The sequence below is a fragment of the Pteronotus mesoamericanus genome, unplaced genomic scaffold (assembly GCF_021234165.1).
Source record: "Pteronotus mesoamericanus isolate MK-2021 breed Mesoamerican mustached bat unplaced genomic scaffold, CSHL_Meso_final contig_94, whole genome shotgun sequence".
NCBI classification, from domain to species: domain Eukaryota; kingdom Metazoa; phylum Chordata; class Mammalia; order Chiroptera; family Mormoopidae; genus Pteronotus; species Pteronotus mesoamericanus.
This window is the reverse complement of record NW_026555285.1, coordinates 3,139,674-3,165,140: the sequence shown is the minus strand read 5'-3', so window position 1 is coordinate 3,165,140 and position 25,467 is coordinate 3,139,674. Positions and strand designations below refer to the sequence as shown.

Sequence of the window (25,467 nt, the reverse complement as noted above, 5' to 3'; positions counted from 1 at the left end):
ATCAAATATAAATGCTATTGAAAGTAGCAAGAGAGTTTAGCCTGGCCAGTGTGGCTTGGAGCATCATCCCAAGTACCAAAGGATTGCCAGTTCAATTCCCAGTCAGGACACATACCTAGGTTGCAGGTTCAGTCCCTGGTCTGGGCGCATGCAGGAAGTGACCAATCGATGTTTCTCTCTCTGCCCGCCCCGCCCCACTGTCTCTCAGCTCCCTCCCTCCCTCCCTCCCTTTCTCCCTAACCCTAACCCTCCTTCTCCCTTTCCCTTTCTCTCTCTCTAAATCAATGCATGTATCCTCAAGTGAGTATTTAAAAAAAAAATGAGTTCAATAAACCAGTCTGATACAGACTAAAGGTTTTCTTTGAAGCAGAAGTTACCCTAACCACCCTTTACTTCTACTGACACAATGAGCAAATATGGGTGGAGAATGAGAAGCTAATTCATTTTATGTAACACCCTAAATTTCTAAAACTCTTTAGTGTCCCAAACAGCAGACTTATCTCTCTCTCCCATCTTATTGTCTGTAATTGGGCTTTTCTCTCTGCTTATACTCTTTAAGTGTTAAATCTAAGCATCAATAACTCCAAAATTTTTATTGTAAAGAAGCTTAGCAGCTATTAGGTGGAGGTTTCGGGATGGGAAGGACGTTTCCTTAAAATTGTTTTTAAAGACCTTTTCATAAGCTAAGGAGCACCACCAGTGTTTTCACCACTGCCAGTCCCCCAGTCTAGAGATTGTGGGGTCCATACCTAGAAAGAGTTTCTTTTACTAAACTCAGAGATTTCGCATTGGCTAAAACAAGGTACCTAGTTCAAAAAGTTATAAAAAGATACCTATTCTCCAGCTTTTGAATTCTGCATTTAACAAACAGTAAGTATCATATAAAAGATGTGTGTCATATCAACTTTTTCTTGAGATCCATTACATGCATATTACAAAGATGACTTTTAATGTACACCAGATATGTTAACTGTCTATCAAGTAGGAATATGTGGATTTATCTTTTTGCAATAATATATATGATATATAATCACTAGACATTTCTTTTAGGGAAAAGGAAGTGGAGAATTTTGTCAGTGTTACGTGGGCTTACAGAAGCAATTTAAAATTACTAAACTGTCACCAGCAATGGGTTGTAAGTTTAGACTATCAGCCAAAAACGAGTACGGTACAAGGTAAGGTACATTCTAATATAGATATTTTAGATTATCTGTCAACTTCATTTGTATAAATTATTCACAGTCTAAATTACCTACTAAAATTCTGCTTGAAGTTATCATTTTGTTGATATAGTTGTGTTAAAAGCTATAAGACAATGTGTTATTTAAACTGCAGTGTTAAAAGAATACTAATTTACATTTAGGTGTCTGACTTGATTACCACAAAGATATTATCAAATTCAAGATATATTATTTAAATTATAATTAGTTATTGAAAATTACCATTTTTGCAAAAAAATACCATTGATCAAATTTCTTTAACTATAAAAATAACTTTTTTTCATTCCTTCTTAAAAAACATTTGTTTCAACAGTGGTTTTAGTGAAGAAGTTTTGTATTACACCTCAGGCTGTGCCCCTTCTATGCCAGCAAGTCCTATATTAACTAAGGCTGGGGTCACTTGGTTATCTTTACAATGGAGTAAACCCTCAGGAACACCATCAGATGAAGGAATTTCTTACATTTTAGAGATGGAGGAAGAAACTTCAGTGAGTATGAATGTGCATTTTAAATAGGGCATTTAAAACACATTTCAGTGTAGTATTATTCCTAATATAGTGCATATTGCCAAAATAGTTAGATCCTTCCCCATATCTTTTCAGTCCTTGATTGATTATTGTTTGGGAGGGATTGGGAGAGCGGAGAACTCAGTCTTTGGTTTTCTTGATGTGTAGGAATGAGTTTTGTTTTTTTATGTGTTTGCATGTATGTCTGTGCCTGAGAGTAACTTAAACTATATGTGAAATATATATGTTTTGGGGAAAATAAAGAGGGGAAGATCACTGCAGCCTTCTAAACTAAGCAACTCTAAAAGTTAAGGAACTAATTTATCTGCCTTCTCCAACTGTGTTCATACATGCTTTCCCAAGTGCCACAGAAGATTGGAAGAGCTTCACATAATATTCTGTAGTACAACCTAAGTCTGGTTACTTGTCTCATCTTCTGTGAGCTAGAACCAAGCTGAATAAGAGTTGGGGTATCTTGTATTAGTTCTGTACGTATACTTCCTTAGCTTTTTAGAGCTTCTTTGAAACAATATGAATGAAAAATAGCATCGGTTTACCCCTAGGTATAATCCAGAATTGAACACATGCTCATAAAAAATTTCTACACAAATGTCCGTAACGGCATCATTCATAATAATCAAAAAGTAGAAACAACCCAAATATCTGTCAGCTGCTGAATGGATAAACAAAATGTGATATAGCTATACAATGGAATGTCATTCTGCCAGTTTTTTAAAACTTTAAAAATAGCATATGGAAAGTAATGAGGCATTGTCACCGGGGCCATAAATAGCAGCCTGAAACCTAAGTGACATTCCTATCTGCCAGCACAACCAACCGTTCATTTATTCAACTAATTATTCAGGGCAACTTAATTATGTTAGTTACAGTTATGTTTAGCTCTTACGACATCTGTCTGGGAAATTTCTGTTAGTTCTAGTGATGGTAAGAATATCTTTACTGATGATACAGTTATCATTGGCTCTGACTCTTCCCTCAACACAAAAATCTTCTGTTGGCTACTGTTTTTACTGAGAAAAGTGGTCTCCACCCTTCTTCATGTGTTGGTAGCATTTGTGGATCCATTCACTCAAGTTAGAATCAGCAACGTTGAGGACTACACTCAACGGAGTGTTGATCACATAGTAGAAGAATAACACCTGGGTTTTTGCACATTTTCATTATTCCTCATATTTCCACTGTTAGACATCTAATGAAGATTTGTTTTCCCTTTCCAGGGATATGGTTTTAAGCCTAAATACGATGGAGAAGATCTTGCTTACACAGTGAAAAATCTCAGACGTAGTACAAAGTATAAATTCAAGGTAAGATTTGAAAGCCCTTAAAAGATTTGTTTATTCTTATTATTCCTATTGTTTTAAAACCAATATATACTTCACTCCTTTGATTTTTCAATCTTAAATAATTTGGGCCTTTTCTAATGAATTTTGTTTTTCTTACTTTATAACAGTGCTTCTCACACTGTGGTTTTACTTCCCATGGTTTCAGTTACTGAAGGTCAACGGAAGTCTGAAAATATTAAATGGGAAGTTCCGGAAATAAGTAATTCATAAACTTTAAATTGCTCACTATCTTGTAGAGTAGAATGGCGAAATCCCACGCCTTCCTGCTCCATAAAGCCCTGGACATGAATCATCCCTTTGGCCAGTGTATCTACACTGTATACACTGCCTGCCTCTTTAATTACTTATTAGCCATTTCCCTTTTCGGATTAACTGTCAAGGTATTATAGTGCTCATGTTTCAAGTAACCGTTATTTTACTTAATCATGGTCCCAAAGCACAAGAACAGTAAGGCTGGCAATGCAGATATTCCAAAGCAAAGCCATAAAGTACTTCCCTTAAGCAAAAAGGTGAAAGTTCTCTACTTAATAAGGAAAGGGGGGGGATCATATTTTGAGGTTCCTAAGTTCTACAGTAAGAACAAATCTTCTATCCATAAAATTGTGAAAAGAAAAAAAATATATGCTTGTTTTACTGTCATACCTCAAACTGCAAAAGTTATGGCCACAGTATGTGATAAATGCATAGTTAAATTGAAAAGGCATTAAATTTGTGTGTGGAAGACATGAACAGAAAATTGTCTCAGGGGAGCACCACACATTGCTGCTCGTCCCTGGTCTGGGCAACAACTGCCGCAGTGGACAGAGCGTGACGCTCTGGGATCTGAGGGTTACTATCCAGGGCCAGCTGAGATGGGAGCACAGACTGAATCCCACAGAGCCTGTCCCAGGGTTGTCATGTATGGGGGGAATAAACACAAGTTGTTGCAAACACTTCTCTCTTTGCCAGGAGAGGGGGTTTGACACTTCCCTCTACTGAGGAAGGCCCCGAGCCCCTTTGTCCGAAGGCTTTTATTGCAAGGGTTATCAGTGGGGCTAGGTAACAGGAATGCACAGGTTATCTCATTACATCAGTATGTTAATGTTTACAGAAAATAGATGATGTTTTGAAGAAAACAAATGGCAGGAACACACTGATTTACGGGAGTCCAAGAAGAGACTAGTAAACAAGAGAATGTAAACGTAAGAGTGCCAAAGGATAGAGAGTTAGGGTCTGTGAATAATGTAAATTTCCTTCCCAGCATGAGCTGTCTATAGCTTTTGGGGGCAAAATAGCAAAGCATACTTTAAAGAATTTACTTTTAGGCCTGATTTCCCCTGGGAACCACCAGATCTAGGTTAGGACTGTCTCCAGTATTGTTTCAAGCCTGAACCAGGCAGGAGGAGGCAGCCACCAAGAGACAAGGAGACTTCCTTCAGATAGAATGAGGACTCCGGCCATGTCCAAGCCAAGCTGAGGGGTGCAGGCCTTTTTGCCCTTTCTCTGTGTCCCTCAAGTCCATGTCTGTTGCCCATACCAGCCGGTGTCTGTCTTGGGTTGTTTCTCCTCATGAGAAAACTTACCCATCATCAACGAACCATCACAGGGCCAAACGGGGGGACAGGTTTCGTCTCCTCAGTGGCCTGTTTTCCCAAGTCCTCCTTGATTATTTCCAGCCTTTGGGGCCCTCTTGCCTATCAGCGGTGTTAGAATTCCTGAAACCAGAAAGGGCGTTTCCCAACAGAAAATATGTTCAAGCTATTGGCAACATGCTGTGCCAGAAAGTAGAGCTCGTATGTAGGCTCGAGCAGGAGATCCCCGGAAATGAGTGACCATATTTACACAACTTTTATTACAGTATACTGTTATACTTGTTTTATTTTATTCCTAGTTATTGTTATTACTCTCTTACTGTGCCTAATTTTTAAATTAAACTTTATCATAGGTATGTATGTATAGGCAAGAACATAGTGGATATAGAATTCAGTACTATCTGCAATTTCAGGCATGGGGGTCTTGGAACTTATGCCTCACAGATAAGGAGGGACTACTGTATTTAAATTCACAACAGTTTTAATGTTTTATGGGACTCTTTATTTGTATATTTTGAGCAAATATCTTCTAAAATGTGCATGTTGTTAAACATACTCCAAATGTTTTTTGACAGGGATATCAGAAAAAGTTCTTTTCCTCTTTTCTTCTCAATACATAACAAATGGTGCACAATTTCAGTTTGCCCCATTACTGGTAGTCACTTGATGAAGGTGATATCTACCACGACTCTGAAACACTGTAAAATTGTTCTTTTTTTCCTTTGTAGTAAGTATTTTGTAAACATTATGTAAACATCTTGTTCATTATCAAACTTTTACCCACTGGTTTTAACACCTGTTGATTATTCCTGCCTGAATCATAACTGATTAATCACTGCCAACTGGTGTTTTTTTTAATTGTATCATTCCTTCTACATTTATTGGTTGGCATTATAAGAAAAAGCTCTCTTCTCATTTATTTGTATCAGTATGTGGTTATCAGTTATGAAATGAGGCTCAAATTGTCTTTAGATTTGGGAGCCCCTTCAATCTGACTTCTTAATCCTTTTGATATGTCCCTCCCCCCATTATTCTTTGAGCCCTTTCTTCCAGTCTCACACTTTCCCTTTAACTTTAGAATTGCCTATTTTGCAAGGCACCTGGGTCCTTTCAGTAGATAATGGTAAGAAGAGAAGATCCAGGACTACCCTTGCTAGAAGGGTTTTGCTATTTCTGGGCACTGTCTCATTGAACAGAGCCTAGGAATTATGTGTTGTGTGTGTGTGTGTGTAATTTACATGCACAAACACATTTACGTCTGTATATATACATACATAGATTTTTTTTTAAACCATGAGTTCATACCAGATATCTCCAGTTTTAATCCAATGCCACAGGTTAATCTTCATTTTCTCCCCTTCCTCATTTCTGACTCCCTTCATTATCAGTGAGAAAAATTGCCCCAGTTATGTTCAATATATTTATTTATTGAATCAAACTCTCCCATTTCCCTAATACCCTTCCCTATTCAGGATGCTTGAGTTCCTACTAGGCAAGTTCTTCTGTCTCCACCCAACCCACCCCGTCCCCCAACACAAGTACTTGCCTTGTTTAAACTCCATCTGTTGGTTTCTGGACTGAATCATTTTGGGAGAAAGGTAGAGAAGACAGCATGTTACTTTTTCTTGCTTGAGCTATGGAGACCCTAGGTATTATTCTTGCTCACTTGGAAACAGTAGCAAGTTTTGAAAGTTCTTTTGCTATGGAAACTCCTGAAATTCTGTCTTCCCTAATATGGCATCCTCTCTAGGATATATTTTAGCTCTGACTTGGTCCATGGTATACATTGCTATCTCTTGTCAGACAGTGCTTGAATTTATGAACATACCAGTTAATATAAGCCGGCCTACTTTTTTGTGCAGAAGTTTTCCCAAAAATATAACTAGATACTCAGTGGTTGATAAACTCAGCATTTAAATTTTCCTACAGTGCTTGTTTAATCAGTGCTTGTTTAAATAAATAAATGATAGAAGCCACTGTAAATTGTTTTAATTTTTAAAGAACAAAGATGAATTTATTACTCCTTAAGAACCTTAGAAAGAAAATTTTAATGATAATGGGAAATTTGATTAGGCAATGCATAATTATACATGGTATACTTTGCTTTTTGTATTAGCTTCTTTTTAAAAACTTCTGATAACTCTATCATTTTAATTTATAAATAGCTTTCATATTTTATAGGAGTTAAAAATACCTGAGAAATATATATATGTTTATTCCAGTTTTCCTCATAGGATGATGTTGGATTGTATTTTGCTTCAGTAATGATTATCACAGCAACAGACCCTCTAAGAAGTTGTTAATGTCTTCATAATTTAATAAATTTATTAAAATTCTTAGAATTTTACTACCATGTATCATGTGGTGTTACTGTCACAGAGGAACAAAAATGTATGCGCACAAATAGGAGTTAAGATTCCTTACTGATCTACTATGAACAAATCACCAATATATATTTAAAACTGTTTCACTCTGGCAGTCACTCTGAAATTGCAGGGTATACAAATCTGAGATCTAGAACAGTAGTTCAGTGTGATCATCAGACCATTCTATCAGCCACACCTGGGAATTGTTAGAAATGTTAATACACTGGCCTCACCCTACATTTACTCAATCAGAAACTCTGAGGGTAAAGCCTAGCTATCTGTATTTTAGCAAGCCCTCCAGATGATTTTCATGCTTACTGAAATTTGAGAACCACTGATCTACAGGAGAAAAAAATTTACTAGGAGAGAGAAAATGAAACTGTATAAAGGTTTCTGGAAGTCCAGACATTTATTTTGAATCTACTGTGTTCTGGGTACCAACTGAGGATTTTAAATCATTAAATGATTGCTATGTCTGTCTGTCTTTCTAGCTTGATATTGCAGGCTTCTCTTTCAAGAAAACATGTTATTAAAATCTTAACACTAAAGAAATCTTAGAACACTAAACAAAAACAATAAAAAATTATAATTTAGGAAGTAATTACCAAATAGTATGTTACTGTTTCTAAAGAAACAATAAGGATATGAATTACCTATAATAAAATTCTAATATGACTGGGTTTTCCAAATGCCAGAGTTTTGGATTCAATATTGAGGACAAGCCTAGGATACTCAAAATACTAAAACAAAATTGGAACAATGAAAGAATTTAAAGGATAAAAGAGAAATGAAAGTAAAATTTAAAACCTAAGAAAGCAGTCATTTCTTAAAATCATATAAAATAAAGCAAACAGTGCTCATCCCATCAAGTGGTTCACTTGAAAGCTGGGCCAAGACATGGTTGTCCAAATTTAAAAAGGGGGGGGGGGGAATAAAAAGGAGGGAGAGGGGAAAGAGGGTAGGAAAGAAGGAGGGAGGGAAGGAAGAAAGGCTTCAGAGGCTAGTGCCCAGTCCCTATATTGATTCTGAGCCACTGGGAAGCTGATGCCTTCTTTCCTGAAATTCATGGAAAATAGTTTTTCAACTAACAAAGCTCCTTCACAGTGTAAGGGCTGAGAACCCTTAGGTACCTTTACTTCAATTTATTACCTGTTTTTGAAGCCTTTTCATCAGTGAAGAGAAATCAAAATGGTCCGTGGAACCATTAACTTCTCATATCTTCCATCCTTCAAATTCAGTTGTGTGTCCGCATCTACAACAGTACATAGCCATGTTCCGTTCCTTTTTCTCATCTTGTCTGCCTGCCTTTCTCTGCTGTCATTTCTGTCTTGAAGAATGCTGAATCTCCAAACCTGTTCTGTATTGCTTTCAGGCTATTCTCTTACCTTCTAATTCAGGTTCTGTTTTCTACCCAGATTAACCATTCTGAAACAGCTTTCCCCACTGAAAAAGTTTCCTTTAGTTTGGCATAGGTCCTTTTTTATTGTGACCAATTTGGGGGGCGGGGGGGGTTTGTTCTTTTCTAATGAATAAATTTCCTGCCAGAATATGGGAATTCATTTACATATTCTTTTTTTTAATTTCTATTCTCCTCTCTCTTTTTTAATTTATACATCATGTTTATTCTATTACAGCTGTCTCAGTTTTTCCTTCTTTATCCCCCTCCACCCATCCCACCTCTACTCCCCCTCCCACAGTCAATTCCCACTCTGTTGTCCATGTCCAGGGGTCATATATAACATGTTCTTTGTCTAGTCCCTTCCCCTTCTTTCCATCATTGTCCTCTTTCCCCATCCTCTCCTGTCACTTTCAGTCTGCTCCATGTTTCCATGCCTGTGGTTTATTTTCTTGGTTAGTTTATTTTGTTGAATAGATTCCACTTACAGGTAAGATCATACGGTATTTGTCTTTCATCAACTGGCTAATGTCACTTAGCTTAATATTCTCCAATTCCACCCATGTTGTTGCAAAGGAAGGGGTTCCATCTCTGTCTGTCTTAAATGCAGATTGATTTTTTTTTTAAACGTCAAAGTCAATTATTAAATACTAAAAAATTTAAAACCATTGTAAAGTCTCAACAATTAAACCAACATGACACCAGCACAGAAATAAGTAGATCAATGAAATATAATGAGCATTCTAGAGACAAGCGTTTATATCTGTTTAACAATGTAATATATGATTAAGTTGCTATTTCAAATCAATGGGTAAAATACGGCTTATTCAACAAATAACGTGAACAGACCTTTATTACTTGAAATAAAACAAATATAGAGCCCTGTTCCACATATGATACAAGAAATACTCAGGTGTGTTAAAAATCAATATGTAGAATCTTAGGAGTTTTAGGAGAAACTACAAACTAATATTTTGCTTACCCTGAAGTAAAATATTCAAACCCAGAAGCTATAGTGTAAAATACTGACAATATGACTATATTAAACATTTAAGACTGTACAGTAATATACATTAAAAAAAGTTAAAGGACAAGTAATAGAATAGGAAAGTATTTGCAACACAGCAAAAAAAGGGTTAATGGTTTTTTGGGGGAGAGTTTTTTGGGGAAAAAATTCTACAAAGCCTTAATCAAGAAATGGATAAAGAATACCAAAAAGTCATTTAAAGCTTTTTTTTAATAATAGAAATAGGCAAGAAATATACAAAGACAGGTTTAGTTTCAACAAATAATAAAAGGACAATTAAAATAACACTTCATTGTCACAGATTAATACGTATAAAAAAATATTGGTAATATCAAGTATTAGCAACTGTGAAAGGAACTGGGCATTATAGACTCTTTTTCTTCATCTTCTTTAAGCAGTCCCTTCAGCATATTTTGCAGTGCTGGTTTGGTGGATTTGTATTCTTTTAGCCGCCTTTTGTCTCGGAAACTCCTTACTTCGCCTTTCATTTTAATTGAGAGCCTTGCTGGGTAGAGCAGTCTTGGTTGCAGGCTTTTGCTTTTCATTACTTCGGATATTTCTTGCCAGTCTCTTCTGTCTTGCAGTGTTTCTGTTGAGAAGTCAGCTGCTAGCCATATCGGGGCTCCTTTATATGTTACTACCTGTTTCTCTCTTGCTTGCTTTAGGATTCTCTGTTTGTCTTTGATATTTGCCATTTTGATGATGATGTGTCTTGGAGTAGGCCTCATATGGTTCCTCCTGAATGGGACTATCTGTGCTTCCTGCACTTGTGTGACTTTTTCTATCCTCCAATTAGGGAAGTTTTCGCTCATTACTTTTTCAAACAGCTTCTATATCCCCTCCTTATCCTCTTCTCCTTCTGATATCCCTATTATATGGATATTATTACGTTTCAGGTTGTCCTGCATTTCCCTCAACACATCATCATTTTTTTTTTTTTTTTTGAGTCTTTTTTCATGTTCTTGCTCTTTCTGGGAGCTTTTTTCTACCTTATCCTCCAGCTCTCTGGTTCGATCCTCTGCTTCATCTAGCCTGCTTTTGAGTCCTTCTCCTGTGGTTCTTCAGTTCAGAAATTGTATTCTTCATTTCCTGTTGTCTCTTATTGATAGTTTCTGTGTCGTTTTTCATGCTGATACATTTTGCAGTAAGTGTCTCATAGTTTCCCTGTAGTTTTTTGTAATTCTCTCTGAGCTCACTAAGCTCAGTGAGCTTCCTTAGAACCATTGTTTGGAACTCAGTATCTTATAGTTTACTTGCCTCTATTTCATTTAGTTCTCTTTCTGGGGATTCCCCCTTTCCCTTTGATTGGGGAAGAGGATGTTCCTTTCTCTTCCCATTATTTGTGAGACTCTTCTTTTTTGCTTCTGCTTCTTAAGTTGATCTGTCTTGATTTCCTGACTTTGTGGTGTGTACTTCTATGGTAGGAGACCACTGTTTTTACTTTCTAGATCTGCCTCTGATGATGTCAGATGTCATCCCTGTCTGACCTTAGGCAGTTTATTCGAGACTTCCAGGAATCTCCTGTTTGTGGCTGGCTCCTTCAGCTGTTAATCTATTCACTCTGCACTCAGCAGGCTGCCTTTGACAGCTCAGGGCAGGGCAGAGCCCCTCCTGGGGGCAGGCTTATTGGGTCCTCTCACACTGCTGCTGTATGGGTGAAGAGTCAGCACTGGCATCCCGCCAGCTACTTTCTCTGTTCTCTCCCCAAAGCGTTCATCCCCAGTCTCTCCTCAAGTGTCTCCAGACCTCCCTGTGCTCCTTTTAGCCATAGAGCTACTGTCATCTGTGGCTGCCACTCTGCACTCTGCAGGCAGCTTAGACAGCACAGGGCAGAGCCAAGGCCCTCTTGGGGGTGGGGCTGTTGGGTCCTTTGACGCTGCTGCCACTCAGGGGTAGTGGTCTCTGCCTGAGCAAAGATGGCTGCTGCTGCATGGGGGATGAGTCAACACCAAGATTGCGCCAACTACTATCTTAGTTCTCCCCCCAAAGCCTCCATCCCCAGTCTCCCCTCAGGTCTCCAGCCCACTCTGTCCCCGCCTTTTCCACAGAGCAGGGTAAGTGGCTGCAAATAAAAATTTATGCATTAGCTCATTAAACAGTTCTTTGTGTCTCCAGCCACTCGTCTCTGGCAGAGAGAAGCCCTGCTACTTTTCTCATCTGGCGAAAAAGATAACTATGTACATAGATAAGTGCATAGATAACTATGTACTTTTTGGGCTCTAGTGCTGTAGGCTAGAGATCCCCGCCTTTGATTTAGACCCCACTCTTCTCAGGGGGATCCACTTGGCTGTTTCAATATCCTTCTGGTGCTGCTGCCCGTGGGCGCCCCACCCGCCTTGTGGAGTCTCTACTGCACTCCATACCAGTTAGATTACACTAAAGCCGATTCTTCTGTCTCCAAGGTTACAAGGCTCCTCTCTCTCTCGTTCATTTATTTGTTCCAGGTGATTTCTCCCCTATTTAGTTGTAATTCCAGGTTGGTCCTGGGAGGAGGTCAGTGTGACTTCCATTCCTCCACCATCTTGATTCTCCACCCCAATTTAGTTTTTTAAATGTACTGGCTTTCATTCCTTACGTGAACGGTCTGCATCATGAGATTGATTACTAATCCTTTCCTGAGCAGAGATCTCCATTTTACTGTTCACTTCTTTTCTTACACTCGAGGCTTTGTTCCCGCTTTTATCCAAGGTTCCCCTTTCACTTCTGTTGCCCATGCAGACCCCATGTTACTTCCATTTCCCTTTTCAGAGCTGGACCATTTTAAGCCACAGTCATCTCTTCTCTCTTGCCTCATTCTTTTGATATGCATATTGCCTGTTTTCTGCATTAAGATTCTAATGAAGGTTTAGAGCACACCTGCACCTAGGAGTTTCTAGCACCATCCTCCCTCTGCAGTGGACACTAAATGATTGCTTTGTTTATTTGTAAAATTGGGTTGGGAAGAAATAGCCTTATGGCTTTATACATTTATGGCTCACTGAAGTAAAAGGAGGCAATGCTGAAACATGATATAGCTTTTAAAAACATGAGTGGGCCCTGGCTGGGAGACTCCATTGGTTTGAGCATAATCCCATACACCAAAAGGTTGTGGGTTCTCTCACCAGTCGTGACACATATGGGAAACAACCAATCAATATTTCTCTCACATCAATGTTTCTCCCCCTGCCATTCCTCTCTCTCTAAAATCAATAAACATCCTCAGGTGAGGATTTTAGGCCAATTTTTCTATTATTTTTTAATGTATATTTTATTGATTATGCTATTACAGTTGTCCCATTTTTTTCCTCCCTTTTATTCCCCTCCACCACCCCAGCCCCCAGCACTTCCACCCCCACTTCATTGATGTCCATGGGTCTTACATATAAGTTCTTTGGCTTCTCCATTTCCTATACTATTCTTAACCTCCCCCTGCCTATTTTGTACCTCCTATTTATGCTGCTTTTTCCCTGTACCTTTTCCCCCATTCTTCCCCCTCCCCTTACCCTCTGTTTTACTGTTCATAGTTTTTTATCTTCTTTTTCTTAAATAAGTCCCTTTAATATTTCATATAATAAGGGCTTGGTGATGATGAACTCTTTTAACTTGACCTTATCTGGGAAGCACTTTATCTGCCCTTCCATTCCAAATTATAGCTTTGCTAGATAGAGTCATCTTGAATGTGAGTCCTTGCCTTTCATGACTTTGAATACTTCTTCCCAGCCCCTTCTTCCCTGCCCCTTCTTCCTTGCAAGGTTTCTTTTGAGAGATCAGCTGATAGTCCTATGGGAACTTCTTGGTAGGTAACTGTCTCTTTCTCTTGCTGCTTTTAAGATTCTCTCCTTATCTTTAATCTTGGGTAACTTAATTATGCTGTCCTTTGGTGTGTTCCTCCTTGGGTCCAATTTCTTTGGGACACTGAGCTTCCTAGAACTCCCGGAAGTTTATTCCTTGGCCATATTGGGGAAGTTCTCCTTCATTATTTTTTCAAGTAAGTTTTCAATTTCTTGATCATCGTCGTCTTCTGGCACCCCTATGATTCGGATGTTGGACTGTTTAAAATTGTCCCAGAGGTTCCTAAGCCTCTGCTCGCTTTCTTTGAATTCTTGTTTCTTCATTCTGTTCTGGTTGAATGTTTATCTCTTCCTTCTCCCATTCATTCGAGTCCCGGTTTTCTTCTCTCTTAGTGTTGGTTCCCTGAATTTTTTTTTTTTTTATTTCACTTTGCATAGCCTTTACTTTTTCCTTCATTTTGTGACCACGCTCAACCATTTCTGTGAGCATCCTGATTACCAGTGTTTTGAGCTCTGCATCTGATAGGTTGGCTGTTTGTTCATCGCTTAGTTCTGTTTTTGGAGTTTTGACCTGTTCTGTCATTTTTTGAAACACATTTCTTTGTTTCAGCATGCCTGTTATGTTAGAAGGGGCTGAGCCTTAGGTATTTGCCAGGGCGGGGAAACCAGCTGCATTGTGATGCTATATGTGGCGGTGGGGTCCGAGAGTGAGCAGTGCTACTTCCTTGGCTCTCTGCCGGCTGTCAGTCACTTCTCATGCTACCCACAAGCAAATTGGGCCTTTCTTGTGCTGATTCCTGGGTGGGTGGGTTTGTGTACATTCTGGGACCCTGTGAGTTCTTCTAGTGAACTCTCCTGTGAAGCTGGGAGTTTCCCTGTCACTGAAATTTCCCACAGGTTTTCACAGCCAGGTGTTTTGAGGCTTTCTTTTCCCACACTAGAACCCTGGATTGCACAGTCTGTCTCATTCCCCAGCTGTTCCTCCAGTTTATCCACAGGCAAATGTGGGACCACCCGTCCACCAGCCACTGCTTCACCAGCCTGGTCCTCCAGCCACAGCACTGCCCCATATCCTCGCTGCCCAGTTGCCTGCCTGCCTGTGTCCCTCCTACCTGTCTGGATGAATGTTTCTGTTTTAACTCCTTGGTGGTTGGACTTTCATACAGTTTGATTTTCTGGCAGTTCTGGTTATTTTTTGTTTTTAAGTTTGTTGCTGTCCTAGTTTTGGTTGTGCAAGGAGGCAAAGTATATCTACCTATGCCTCCATCTTGGTTGGAAGTCTTGGGTGAGGATTTTTAAAAAAACATAGTGAGTGGATCTTTATTGGTCTTCAGGAAATCTGTTCTTATTTTTTAAGTTTTTTCTACTTATTAGGTTTTAGTAGATACTCTGTACCATATTGGAAGTGTTTTGATCCTCTTTGTAGTCTTAATTTGTATATCATCAGAGTAATAACTATCCTAAAAATCCATCTGAATACTAGTGGGAGGACTGAGAAAATCTGAGCAAAACTGAACAATTCATCTAAATTTTACTGAGTTTTCATTGGCTGCCTTGAGTTATTTGGGATAGTAGCTTTGTTTACATCCTTGTGTATAGTGTCATAGCATGTCCTAATGGTCCCTGTCTATGCGTCATTCAATACTTATTGAGCATCTACTCTATGATAAGCACTATTCTAAAAACTAAAAATACAACAGTGGTCAAAATAGCTAATATTCTAATGTAGAGAACAATTAACAAGAAAACAAGTAGCAGATAATGATGTTAACTAAAATGGGGTGACATGACAGTTACTTGGGTAGTCAAGGAAATCATCTCAGAAATGATGTTTAAACATCTGAATAGCAAAAAGGAGGTAGCATGTCAAGATCAGAAAGAACATTCCAGGCAAGGCAAAATACCCTAAAGTGGGTCTTTATCCACATCTCTCCCTCCCTCTCTCCCTACCTTTCTCCTCTCTCCCCCCACCTTCATTCCGTCCCACTCTCCCCCCAACCCCAGTGATATAGCCAAGAGGGCTCTTAAGTGACTTAACAGGTGGGCAGTATATTCATTGTGAATGCACTAGACAAAGGGATGATTCATGTCCTGGGCAGGCTGGAATGAGACAGTTCTAAGTTTCATCATGCGAATCAGAACAGTGGACAACTTAAAACTTATGAATTGTTCATTTCTGGAACTTTCTGTTTAATATTTTCAGACTGGGGTTGACTGTAGAAACTGCAGAAAGTATAACCACAGATGGCGACAGGGGAACTGCTGTAGAGTTTGATATATAGGTTTAGAGAAGGAAAATTAAGGATTATCTTAGATTTTTGACTTGAGCAACTAGTTAGATGGTAGTGCTTTTTGCCAATAGGAAAGAAAAGAGATGGAGCAGGTTTGGAAAAGTGAAAATCATACCAAGTTTGACACTGGACTTGAGGAGCTTTAAGTTCTGTAAAATAGAGAGGTTAAAATATAAATATAATTAAATTGCTAAAGTCAAATCTAGTAATACCTAGAAATGAATTATATTTATCTATTGTTGCATAGCTTAGTAGCTTAAAAAAGCAAACATCTTTTTCCTCATAGTTTCTGTGAGTTGGGAATTCAGGAGCAGCTTGGCAGGGTGTTTCTGATGTAGGGTTTCTATGAGGTTGCTATCAAGATGTCAGCTGGGGCTGCAGTCATCTGAAGGCTTGAGTTGGGTTGGAGAACTTGCTTCCAAGTTTACTCCAGTGGTTGTTACCAAGACCCCTCAGTTCCTCCCAGTTCTTCACCACATAAGCTGCTCCATAAAGAAGCTATACACACCATTATTTGCTACATTTGGTTTTTTAGAGATAAGCAATTAAGTACAGTTGGAAGGAAAGAGGAATGAGCCTTTGTCTTTTGAAGAAAGGATATTTAAAGAATTTATGGACATCTTGTTAAACCCCTGAAAAACATTGAAAGAATGAGTAAAATAAACCTAAAGCCCATCAAGTATTACCAGATTATAGTTTCTTCCTCCAATGACTCTTGTTTAGTATCAGAATTGTTAGATTTATGGTTGTATTGCCAGGACTGAATACTCTTTATAATATGCCAAGTCCCTTCGATGACAGTTCTCACATAAATAAGTCATCACGATGTGAAAACTTAATCATTCAATTTATCTCTCATCCCTTTGTTCATTAAGCCAATATCATTAGGTATCAAGCATTAATTCTTTTATGTTTTTATGTTCTTATCACAGGTTATTGCTTACAACTCAGAAGGTAAAAGCAATCCAAGTGAAGTTGTAGAATTCACTACATGCCCTGATAAACCAGGAGTACCTGTAAAGCCTTCAGTTAAAGGAAAGATACATTCACACAGTTTTAAAATAACTTGGGGTAAGATATTAGGCATATTTGTACATCACTACTTTTATATTGACTAAATTGATTTTGATACTAAGATAATTTTTAAGATATTTAAGTAAACATTAGCTCAAGCAAGTTTAATAGGAAATGTGAGAGTCATTGTTTGCAGCTTTTTTTTTTTTTGACAGCTATGTGCTCACACACACTAAGTTCAGATTTGATAGAGAAAGAACTGGGAATCCACTATAGGACTCTTAGCGGGTGCTGCACTGTGTGAAATGGAAAATTACTGAGCTTGTAGTTAATGTCACCTAGGTCATCATGCCCATCATGAGGAATGAAAATCACTTATTCATTAAAACAAATGCAAAAACAATACAGTAATGAGATGCTGATATTAATTTTTTAAAAGTATTGCAGGTAATTCTTTTTTCTTTGTAAGAAATCCTATTTTTGGTATTATGTTTATTAGGATTTTTCTCTCATTTTAAATTACATATGCTTTGCCTAATACCATTTTTGTTTCTTTGGATAGACCCACCAAAAGACAATGGAGGGGCTGCCATCAGTAAATACGTAGTGGAGATGGCAGAAGGTTCTAATGGTAAGAAAAACTATTAAAAAATAATAATTTATACCAGTCTACCTCTACTCTTCATGACTTAACATTTTACATGATCTCTTTCCTTTCCACTTGGTTTTTTATCTTTTGTTTTTAATAGTTAGGATTTTGCCTGTTACAACCTACATTAAGCTGTAATCTCCAGAAATATAGCAGGTCAAATGTATGACTGCTGTGCACCTATATTATTACATTTACATTTTATTATTTTTTTGTTTGTTCTCATTGTTCAGGTCCAGTATCCCTAAAGTCTTCTGAAGTTAGTTTATTCAGTTAGATTTATACCCAGGTGTATCAGAGAAAATTTATCTTATAAAATTTATTTATCTTACATTATACTGGTTTTAATAACAGTTGTATGCTTAGTGAACTTTATTCTTGAATGGCATATTTAATAATCTTTATTTCTATGAAATGACCTATTGCCTGCAAAACATAAGGATGTCTTTTAATTAAGACTGAACTTCCTATGGTATTGGTTTTTTTCTATTCTTTGTGTGTTATAATGTTATTACTGGAACAGTAAACACATTTAAAATGCTTAATTAAAAGCAAATTATCAATCTAAGCCAAAGTCTGTACAGGGTTACAGAGATACTTCCCTTCAACAAAGCCATGCAAAATTTGTCTAGGAAACTACACACAGAGAAAATTAGATCATTTCCAGGAAACTCTAAACAAAGCTTACATTGTTTCTGACAAAATACATAAACACTTATTTAGTGAAGCTAGGATACCTGCCGGGTCCATGAAACCAAAACGTTAAGCATTACCTTGGAGCTAATTGAACATAATTCTTCACTTTACAGGAAACAAATGGGATATGATATACAGTGGAGCTACTAGGGAACATCTTTGTGATCGACTGAGTCCAGGCTCTTTCTATCGTTTACGGGTTTACTGCATCAGTGATGGAGGACAGAGTGCGGTAATACTTAACATAGAGAGTTTTGGGGTTTTTTTTTAAAGTTTGGTCAAATGAGATGAGATTCCCAGATGCCACTTCAAATACTAAAATGTATTTAAACATCTATAAAAGTAAATTGTGTGACCCAGATGGTTAATTTTACAGTGACCGACCAGAATATTCTAATAATAGTACTTAGTTCATAGTCTGTATTAAGTGAATATCTATTTTCTGCTTGGTGTATAGCTTTGGAAAAACAAATACATGAAAACATTGCAGAAAATTTTATAAAGATAAATTTTAGGATGTTGCTCAATAACCATACCTAACAAATAGAAATATAATAACTGTAAACTGATTTATAGCTCTATAAAGTATATGTATCATTAGAAACCATAAGATAATCATTTGCGGTTTAAACACAGATTCAAATGCTTACTTATTTCAGAAAAGTTATTTTTATTCTTAGAGACCCAATAACCAAAAAGAACTTAAAATGTGCCACTGACTATAAATGAGATATATGTAATGTTCTGGAGAGGTATGTTTTTTAATGGGAGTGATTTTTTTAAATGAATTTAACTAAGAAATACTTCCTTGGCGCATTCATAATTATTACTATTTTTGAAATGGACTTTTAATTTTTAAAAATGGATTATAAGCTTTTTGTTGAAAATTCAGTTACTGTGAAACTGAGTACAAGTCCTGCCCAACAGGCTTGGGTTCCAGTTGCATAATTTTATGTAATAAACTCTCTGAATTTTATAAAAAATGCAGACCTGTCCTACACTCTGCTACCACCCCCACCAGCCCCCACAAAAATTTTTCTAATACAGCATTATAGCATTCTTATAAAGGATACCTTTCAGAATAAGGTGATAACTAAATATTTTCATGTTTGGAAAGAAAATTAAGTGTAAACCTTAATACAGTGCAGATAAGGAATATGGCACTGGGTTTTCATCAGTATTTTTAAGAAAATGGTTTTTTTTAAGTAAAACTAAAATACTCTTAAAAATAGCAGAGGCTAAAAGTAATGCCCAGAATCTGGAATAATAACAAATATTTGGAAAAACTTACCTGATTTTTAAATTATTTTTAGCTAGAAAGAAGCAAAGAGCCTTTTTAATGAATAAATTACTGTTTAGGTTAAAAATATAATAAAGTAGCCAAAATAGTCTAAACCCCCTGAAAATAGGGCAAATAGCATTTACAGAATATTAAAACATCCTTCCCTAGAAAGATTTGTGGATCCATTTGGACAGGGTCAAAAATAATGCCCATTAGGCTTTGTTGGAGGTAGAGCTTTTTTGTTTTTTATTTATGGAAATAAGAAAAGGAAGAGATTTTATTTTGTCTGATAACTTACCTTGTACATAGTATTTATGGTGTCTTTATTTGTCTATGTAAAATTTGAGTTAATGACTTAATTGGGTTTTGATTTTACTCAGGACTTTATTTTCAGTTGGTAGTCAAGAGCAGCTTCAAATTTGGTGTAATCTTTGTGTTTATGTTATTTTTAACATGCTTTTTAACAAAAAAGCAGTCCAATTATTTAGCTTGGGGCATTTTTGTTTTGTTTTGCTTTTGTTTTGGCAGGTATCTGAAACTTTACTTGTGCAGACTCCAGCTGTGCCTCCTGGCCCATGCCTCCCTCCCAGATTACAGGGTAGACCTAAAGCAAAAGAAATACAATTACGATGGGGTAATTTCCATTTTGGTATTAAATTATAATTAATACTGAATATATTCCTCCTGTTAAGTTGCATAAATCTTTCCACCTTTAGGACCCCCTCTGGTAGATGGTGGAGCTCCCATTTCCTGCTATGGTCTGGAAATGTCTCCTATAGAAAAAGATGAACCCAGAGAAGTTTACCAAGGTTCTGAAATAGAATGTACAGTGAGCAGCCTTCTTCCTGGAAAGACCTACAGCTTCAGACTGCACGCAGCTAATAAAATGGGGGTAGGAAGACCATGATGTGAATTATAATCACAGTGGTGTTTTATGTTATATATATAAAACTATACCCCTTATTTATGACTTCATAGTTTATAATTTGCAATTTTAAGCCTATATTGATAAATAAGAGAGAGGTCAGTATATACCATAACTTAATTGTTATACAACCTCATAATTTTCAAATCTCACAATTTGTGACACTTCTGACTTGAGCTGGGCTAGAATTTGCCTTTCGTGTGGTGCTAATATGTTTTACTTAGTAAATGTAAGAATAGAAACAAGATCATAAGGTGAAATATTTGTTTTTTGAGGCTGGTTATATGCAGCATTTATTTTCCAGTGGCAAGTAATTGTGACATTCATTTTTTGCCTAAGGAAGAATTCACATTTTAAGCTTTTCTGGGTTGTGTGGATTTTTAAAAAATATTTTCTAAATATTTGGCCCAGGTCTTCATGGCTCAGTTGTTTGGAGCATTGTCCCATAACCAAAAGGTTGTGGGTTTGATTCTCAGTCAGGGCACATGCCTAAGTTGCAGGTTCAGTCCCTGTCCAGGTGCATATGCGAGGCAGCCAGTCAATGTTTCGCACATTGCTATTTCTCTCTCTCCCTTCCTCTCTGTCTAGAATCAATGAAAAAAAATGTCCTCGGGTGAGGATAAAATAAATATTTATCTTTACAACTCCATAAAATGGACAAAATAGGTAATATCTCCATTTTACAAGTGAAGAAGCCGGGGCACAGAGAAACTAAATATCTTACCCACAGTCATACAGACTAAAAAGTGATTAAGATAGGCCTTAGGTTTGTCAGACTCCAGAGCCAAAGCCCTTTCCACCCAACTATGACAACCTCTCATCTACCTGCATTAAAGCAGGTTCTTTAAGGTCAAAGCAGTAATTTCTTATCTCAGTCGAGTATCACTTTCTTTGAACTATTCTATACTTAAAATTTCACAAAATTAAGCTAAGCTTCTTTTCTCCCCATTATTTAGGGTTTTAATGAACTGTACTATATTTTACATTCTCCAATTGAATTCAGCATTTCTACCTGTAATCTTATTTTTCAATTTCTTATATGTTAAGTTTATATAGTACTTTGTTGGCAGTTCTTAGATGTCATCATCTTAGCATCCCCACAAGGCAGCAGTGTATTGAGATAGCATCTTTAATACTAGTATCCTTAATCTGTATTTTCAGGTTTATAATAATTTGTCTAAGTAAGTAATCTTAAGCAAATGTTTGTTTTCTATATTTCCAAAGAACATAACTTTTAGACCCTTGTAAAGTTATTGTAAATTTTCAGACAGAATTTATGCCTACCATCTCGTGTGCTTTTAATTGGTATCCATTTCTTCAGTCCTCACATAATGTCTTCTGACTGATTCCACCTACCTAATTGCCTTATGCCCTGCCTTTCTTAGAAAAAACATGAAGGAAATGAAGGAAAAGTTCATGAAGGAATAAGGGATAGGAGAAGAAAGTACAGTAAATGAAACTTAACATATTCACTTCCATGATCATTAAATCATTTTACTTCCTGTGAATGCTTTTAGAATTATATTATGAGCAATTAAGTCTTGAAGGAGAGGAATAATGCTTAACTATTTGTGAATTTTTATGGACAGCTATGCCATCAGTAGGTGAAAAATGAAAATACTGGTTATATTTGTTTCTCTAGTTTGGACCATTTTCAGAAAAATGTGATATTACTACAGCCCCTGGACCACCAGATCAGTGCAAGCCCCCTCAAATAACATGCAGATCTGCAACTTGCGCACAAGTGAATTGGGAGGTATTGTAATTTACATTGGCTTATGTTTATTTTCTTAAGCAGTTAAAAGTTTATATAAAATGATAAAGGTACTGTTCATATCCTCTCCTAAGTTAATACTAATAGTAAGTCTCATTAAATTTACAAGTGAGCTCTTTTTTTCTCTTTGAAGCATTTAAGTAAGGTAATTTGCATTATTTAAGTAAGGTAAATTGCATTGAGTATTTAGATTCTTGTTCATGATGTTCTTTGTATTTTATCAAAGGCTTTGTCTCAATACTGAGATGTTTAACCACTGGCTAGCTTAACGTTCAGAACATACATTCATAGGAATTAGTATAATACTATTTCTCATAATCATTATCTCCAGTGTATGTATTGTGTATAGTGATAATCAGTAATGATAATTATTTTCAGTTTCCTTTGAAATTTAACAAAGAAAATATGCCTGTATGATTTACTGTTTTATATTACTTACTAGAATTATTTAGAAATACATTCACCTCAAAGTACTCTTTCTAAAGTGATTCAGTGATATTTCTAATTGAGAACAAAGTTATATTTTTTGACCAATCTTAAATTCAGGTGGTCTTAATAAATAAAAATATAATATTGAGTAGTCTTAATTCTGCTTAAACATTTTAAAGAAACTCAGAAGCAGTCTGGTTTTCAATATATTTAGGTAAAGAGTATTTTTGCCCAAAAGCAGTTTAATCAGTGTCAAAACTTATCCTTTATCCTTTTCTTAACTCAAAGGTCCCTTTGACTAATGGAACTGATGTCACTGAATATCGATTGGAGTGGGGAGGAGTTGAAGGAAGTATGCAGATATGTTACTGTGGGCCCGGACTGAGTTATGAATTAAAAGGACTTTCACCAGCCACGACCTATTATTGCAGAGTCCAGGTAAAGGCAACCTGAGCCTTGTCACTTACTCTGTCCAGGGTTTTATGAGTATTCTCCTGTCGTGTCTTTGTTAACAATGGGCTCTGTTAATTTGTAGGCTCTGAGTACTGTGGGTGCAGGCCCCTTCAGTGAAGTAGTAGCCTGTGTGACTCCACCATCAGTTCCTGCTATCGTGACTTGTCTTCAAGAAATAAGTGATGATATAGAAAACCCCGATTATTCACCTTCTACATGCCTTGCAATAAGCTGGGAAAAGCCTTGTGACCATGGTTCAGAAATCCTTGCCTACAGCATAGACTTTGGAGATAAACAGCCTTTGACAGTAGGAAAGGTTACAAGCTATATTATAGACAATTTGCAACCAGATACAACATACAGGTATACTATAAAAACTGTGCTAATTTTTGCCTAGACCAGAGAGATACTTTAATAGAATAAACTAAACTTTTCTTCTTTATGTGGCATTTAGAATACGAATTCAAGCCTTGAACAGCCTTGGAGCTGGTCCTTTCAGCCACATGATAAAATTAAAAACTAAGCCCCTCCCTCCTGATCCACCTCGTCTGGAATGTGTTGCCTTCAGCCACCAGAACCTTAAGCTGAAATGGGGAGAAGGAACCCCAAAGATACTGTCAACAGATTCTGTTCAGTACCACCTTCAGATGGTGGATAAGAATGGAAGGTAGGTATTTTTAAGTGCATCTTTGTATAGTTTCTTGGGTTTTAAGTATATAAATTTCTATAAACAATAGAAGTAAATAATTTTCAAAAACAGAATTTGCATAATAATTTTTAAATATTCTGTATTTGAAGCATTAGAAGACCCGATGGAGATGTTCTGGTTTTAACTAGTGAGTGGGATGCCAAAAGAGAAAATTAAAGGGGCTATTCTATTGCTTGGCTCACATCTCTAACCCAGTGATTTTCAACTTTTTTCATGTCATGACACATATAAACTAAGTAGTAAAATTGTGCAGCACACCCAAAAAAAAAAAAGCTATAAGTTTCATCTATTCACACTGGACAGCTGTTGTGTTGGCTGTTGTCATATTTTCATTTGACATGTAATTGCATGTTTTGCATGCTTTAAAAATTCTTATGGCACCCAATGAAAATTGCTGCTTTAAATATTTACTCTCTTTATGCTAGTAAAAGAAACATAATCTCTGCTAATTCTAACAAGAGGCGATTTTTACAGTAAGTGATTGACTAAGGCCTCTGAGATTCTTGAGGTCAGGGATTAGGTCTCATTTTCCTCCACACCCCTGTCACAGGGCCTGCAGACTAAATGAATACAGCTCAGTTCCTCAGGGTCAGATCTCAGTCAAACTGTGTGATTAATTATGTGGTTCCCTTGTTATTCAGATTCTTACCCTTGCCACCATCCTTTACATTTTCATTGCATTCATGCCATAAATTACCCCACTAAATCATGCATTTGAATTAGTGTTATTCAAAATATTTGTAATAATACACTATTCAAATGCGAATCTAGGGCTGTTAATTGCCAGTATATCCCATATAACTAACACCATTTATATACCCTGCACAGCTGTTACTCTTCTATTGTTTTAAGATAGAGATTTTATTTATCTTTAGACAGAGGGGAAGGGAGAGAGAAAGAGAGGAAAACATCAATGTGTGGTTGCCTCTCACATGCCCAGTACTGGGGGCCTGGCCTGCAACCCAGGTATGTGCCCTGACTGGGACTCAACCAGCGACCCTTTGGTTCGCAGGCCGGCTCTCAATCCACTGAGCCACACCAGCCAGGGCAGTTTTTTTAAGAATTTGAACATTACTTTTCTATTTTCAGTTAATTTATTATAAACAATTTGTATATCTGATGGATTCAGAGTATTAGCAACAGTTTTTCCCAAGGCTGCGTTGTTTTTTGTGTTGGATTTGTCTCTTAGTCAAGTATTCAATAATGGAATATTTATTCATGGTATAAGTACCCTCTAGCAGAAATACTTACACATTTAGAAAATATATGGAATTAAACAATTTATCACTGACTAAGAGCATTACACAGAGCAGACAGTATTGATCATTTCCTGAAATTCATGCCTCAGTGAATGTTCACCTCTGTTCTTGGCAGAATTTTACATACTCGTTGTAACCTTATCTCTAAGAATTTGTTTTGCCATAGTGTTTTGGTATAACCATTTATCTTTAATATATATTGTTATTGTTGGGTGAATTAATTTTTTAAGTTTTTTTCATCCCCTTTCTAGCATTTACATTTGGGGTAGTACAAGAAGGTTTACTGGAAACGGGTCTAATAAGTATTTGAAAAATAATAAAGATTCTATTAAAGATCAGTTGTACTATAGTCTATATTCTATTATAGAACTTCACACTTAATTAATATTTAGCTAGCACCCAGAGGATTGTTACAGGGTATGGCTAGTGGCCTTGGCTATGGAAAATAAATTAAAATTTTTATGATATTGTGAGTTTACTATATAAATTTGACAAATCAATTTAATATCTGTAGTTACTGGCCTTCTATTTATACTTGCGATGGGATAATGTTAGAATGCTGTTTCCTGACCATAGGTTGTGTCATTGTTCAGCTTTTTTCAACAGTGGTTTTAAAACTAGGTTGGTTTTTTTTTCCCTATCTTTAAATATACACACACAATTAAAAAGGCAAGGCTTATTCAATTATTGCTTCTTGGAAATTACTGTTACTTCAGATCATTAAATATTTCATTTTTAACCTGCCTACAGTTTTCAGACTATTAGA

At 36.7% G+C, this 25,467-nt stretch overlaps 1 protein-coding gene across 3 annotated transcripts in view; it reads left to right on the top strand.

Annotated features, from left to right (window-relative positions):
• FNDC3A (fibronectin type III domain containing 3A) overlaps positions 1 to 25,467 on the top strand; it is a 238,390-nt gene that overhangs the window by 201,463 nt on the left and 11,460 nt on the right. For all 3 annotated transcript variants that reach the window (XM_054586338.1, XM_054586339.1, XM_054586340.1), the window contains 12 exons: positions 1,051 to 1,175; positions 1,534 to 1,708; positions 2,965 to 3,051; positions 16,444 to 16,582; positions 17,088 to 17,156; positions 17,984 to 18,102; positions 19,681 to 19,786; positions 19,869 to 20,044; positions 21,720 to 21,833; positions 22,569 to 22,718; positions 22,816 to 23,096; positions 23,188 to 23,400. In XM_054586338.1, the coding sequence (XP_054442313.1) occupies positions 1,051 to 1,175; positions 1,534 to 1,708; positions 2,965 to 3,051; positions 16,444 to 16,582; positions 17,088 to 17,156; positions 17,984 to 18,102; positions 19,681 to 19,786; positions 19,869 to 20,044; positions 21,720 to 21,833; positions 22,569 to 22,718; positions 22,816 to 23,096; positions 23,188 to 23,400 (1,754 nt within the window). The remainder of the gene's footprint in view (positions 1 to 1,050; positions 1,176 to 1,533; positions 1,709 to 2,964; positions 3,052 to 16,443; positions 16,583 to 17,087; positions 17,157 to 17,983; positions 18,103 to 19,680; positions 19,787 to 19,868; positions 20,045 to 21,719; positions 21,834 to 22,568; positions 22,719 to 22,815; positions 23,097 to 23,187; positions 23,401 to 25,467) is intronic.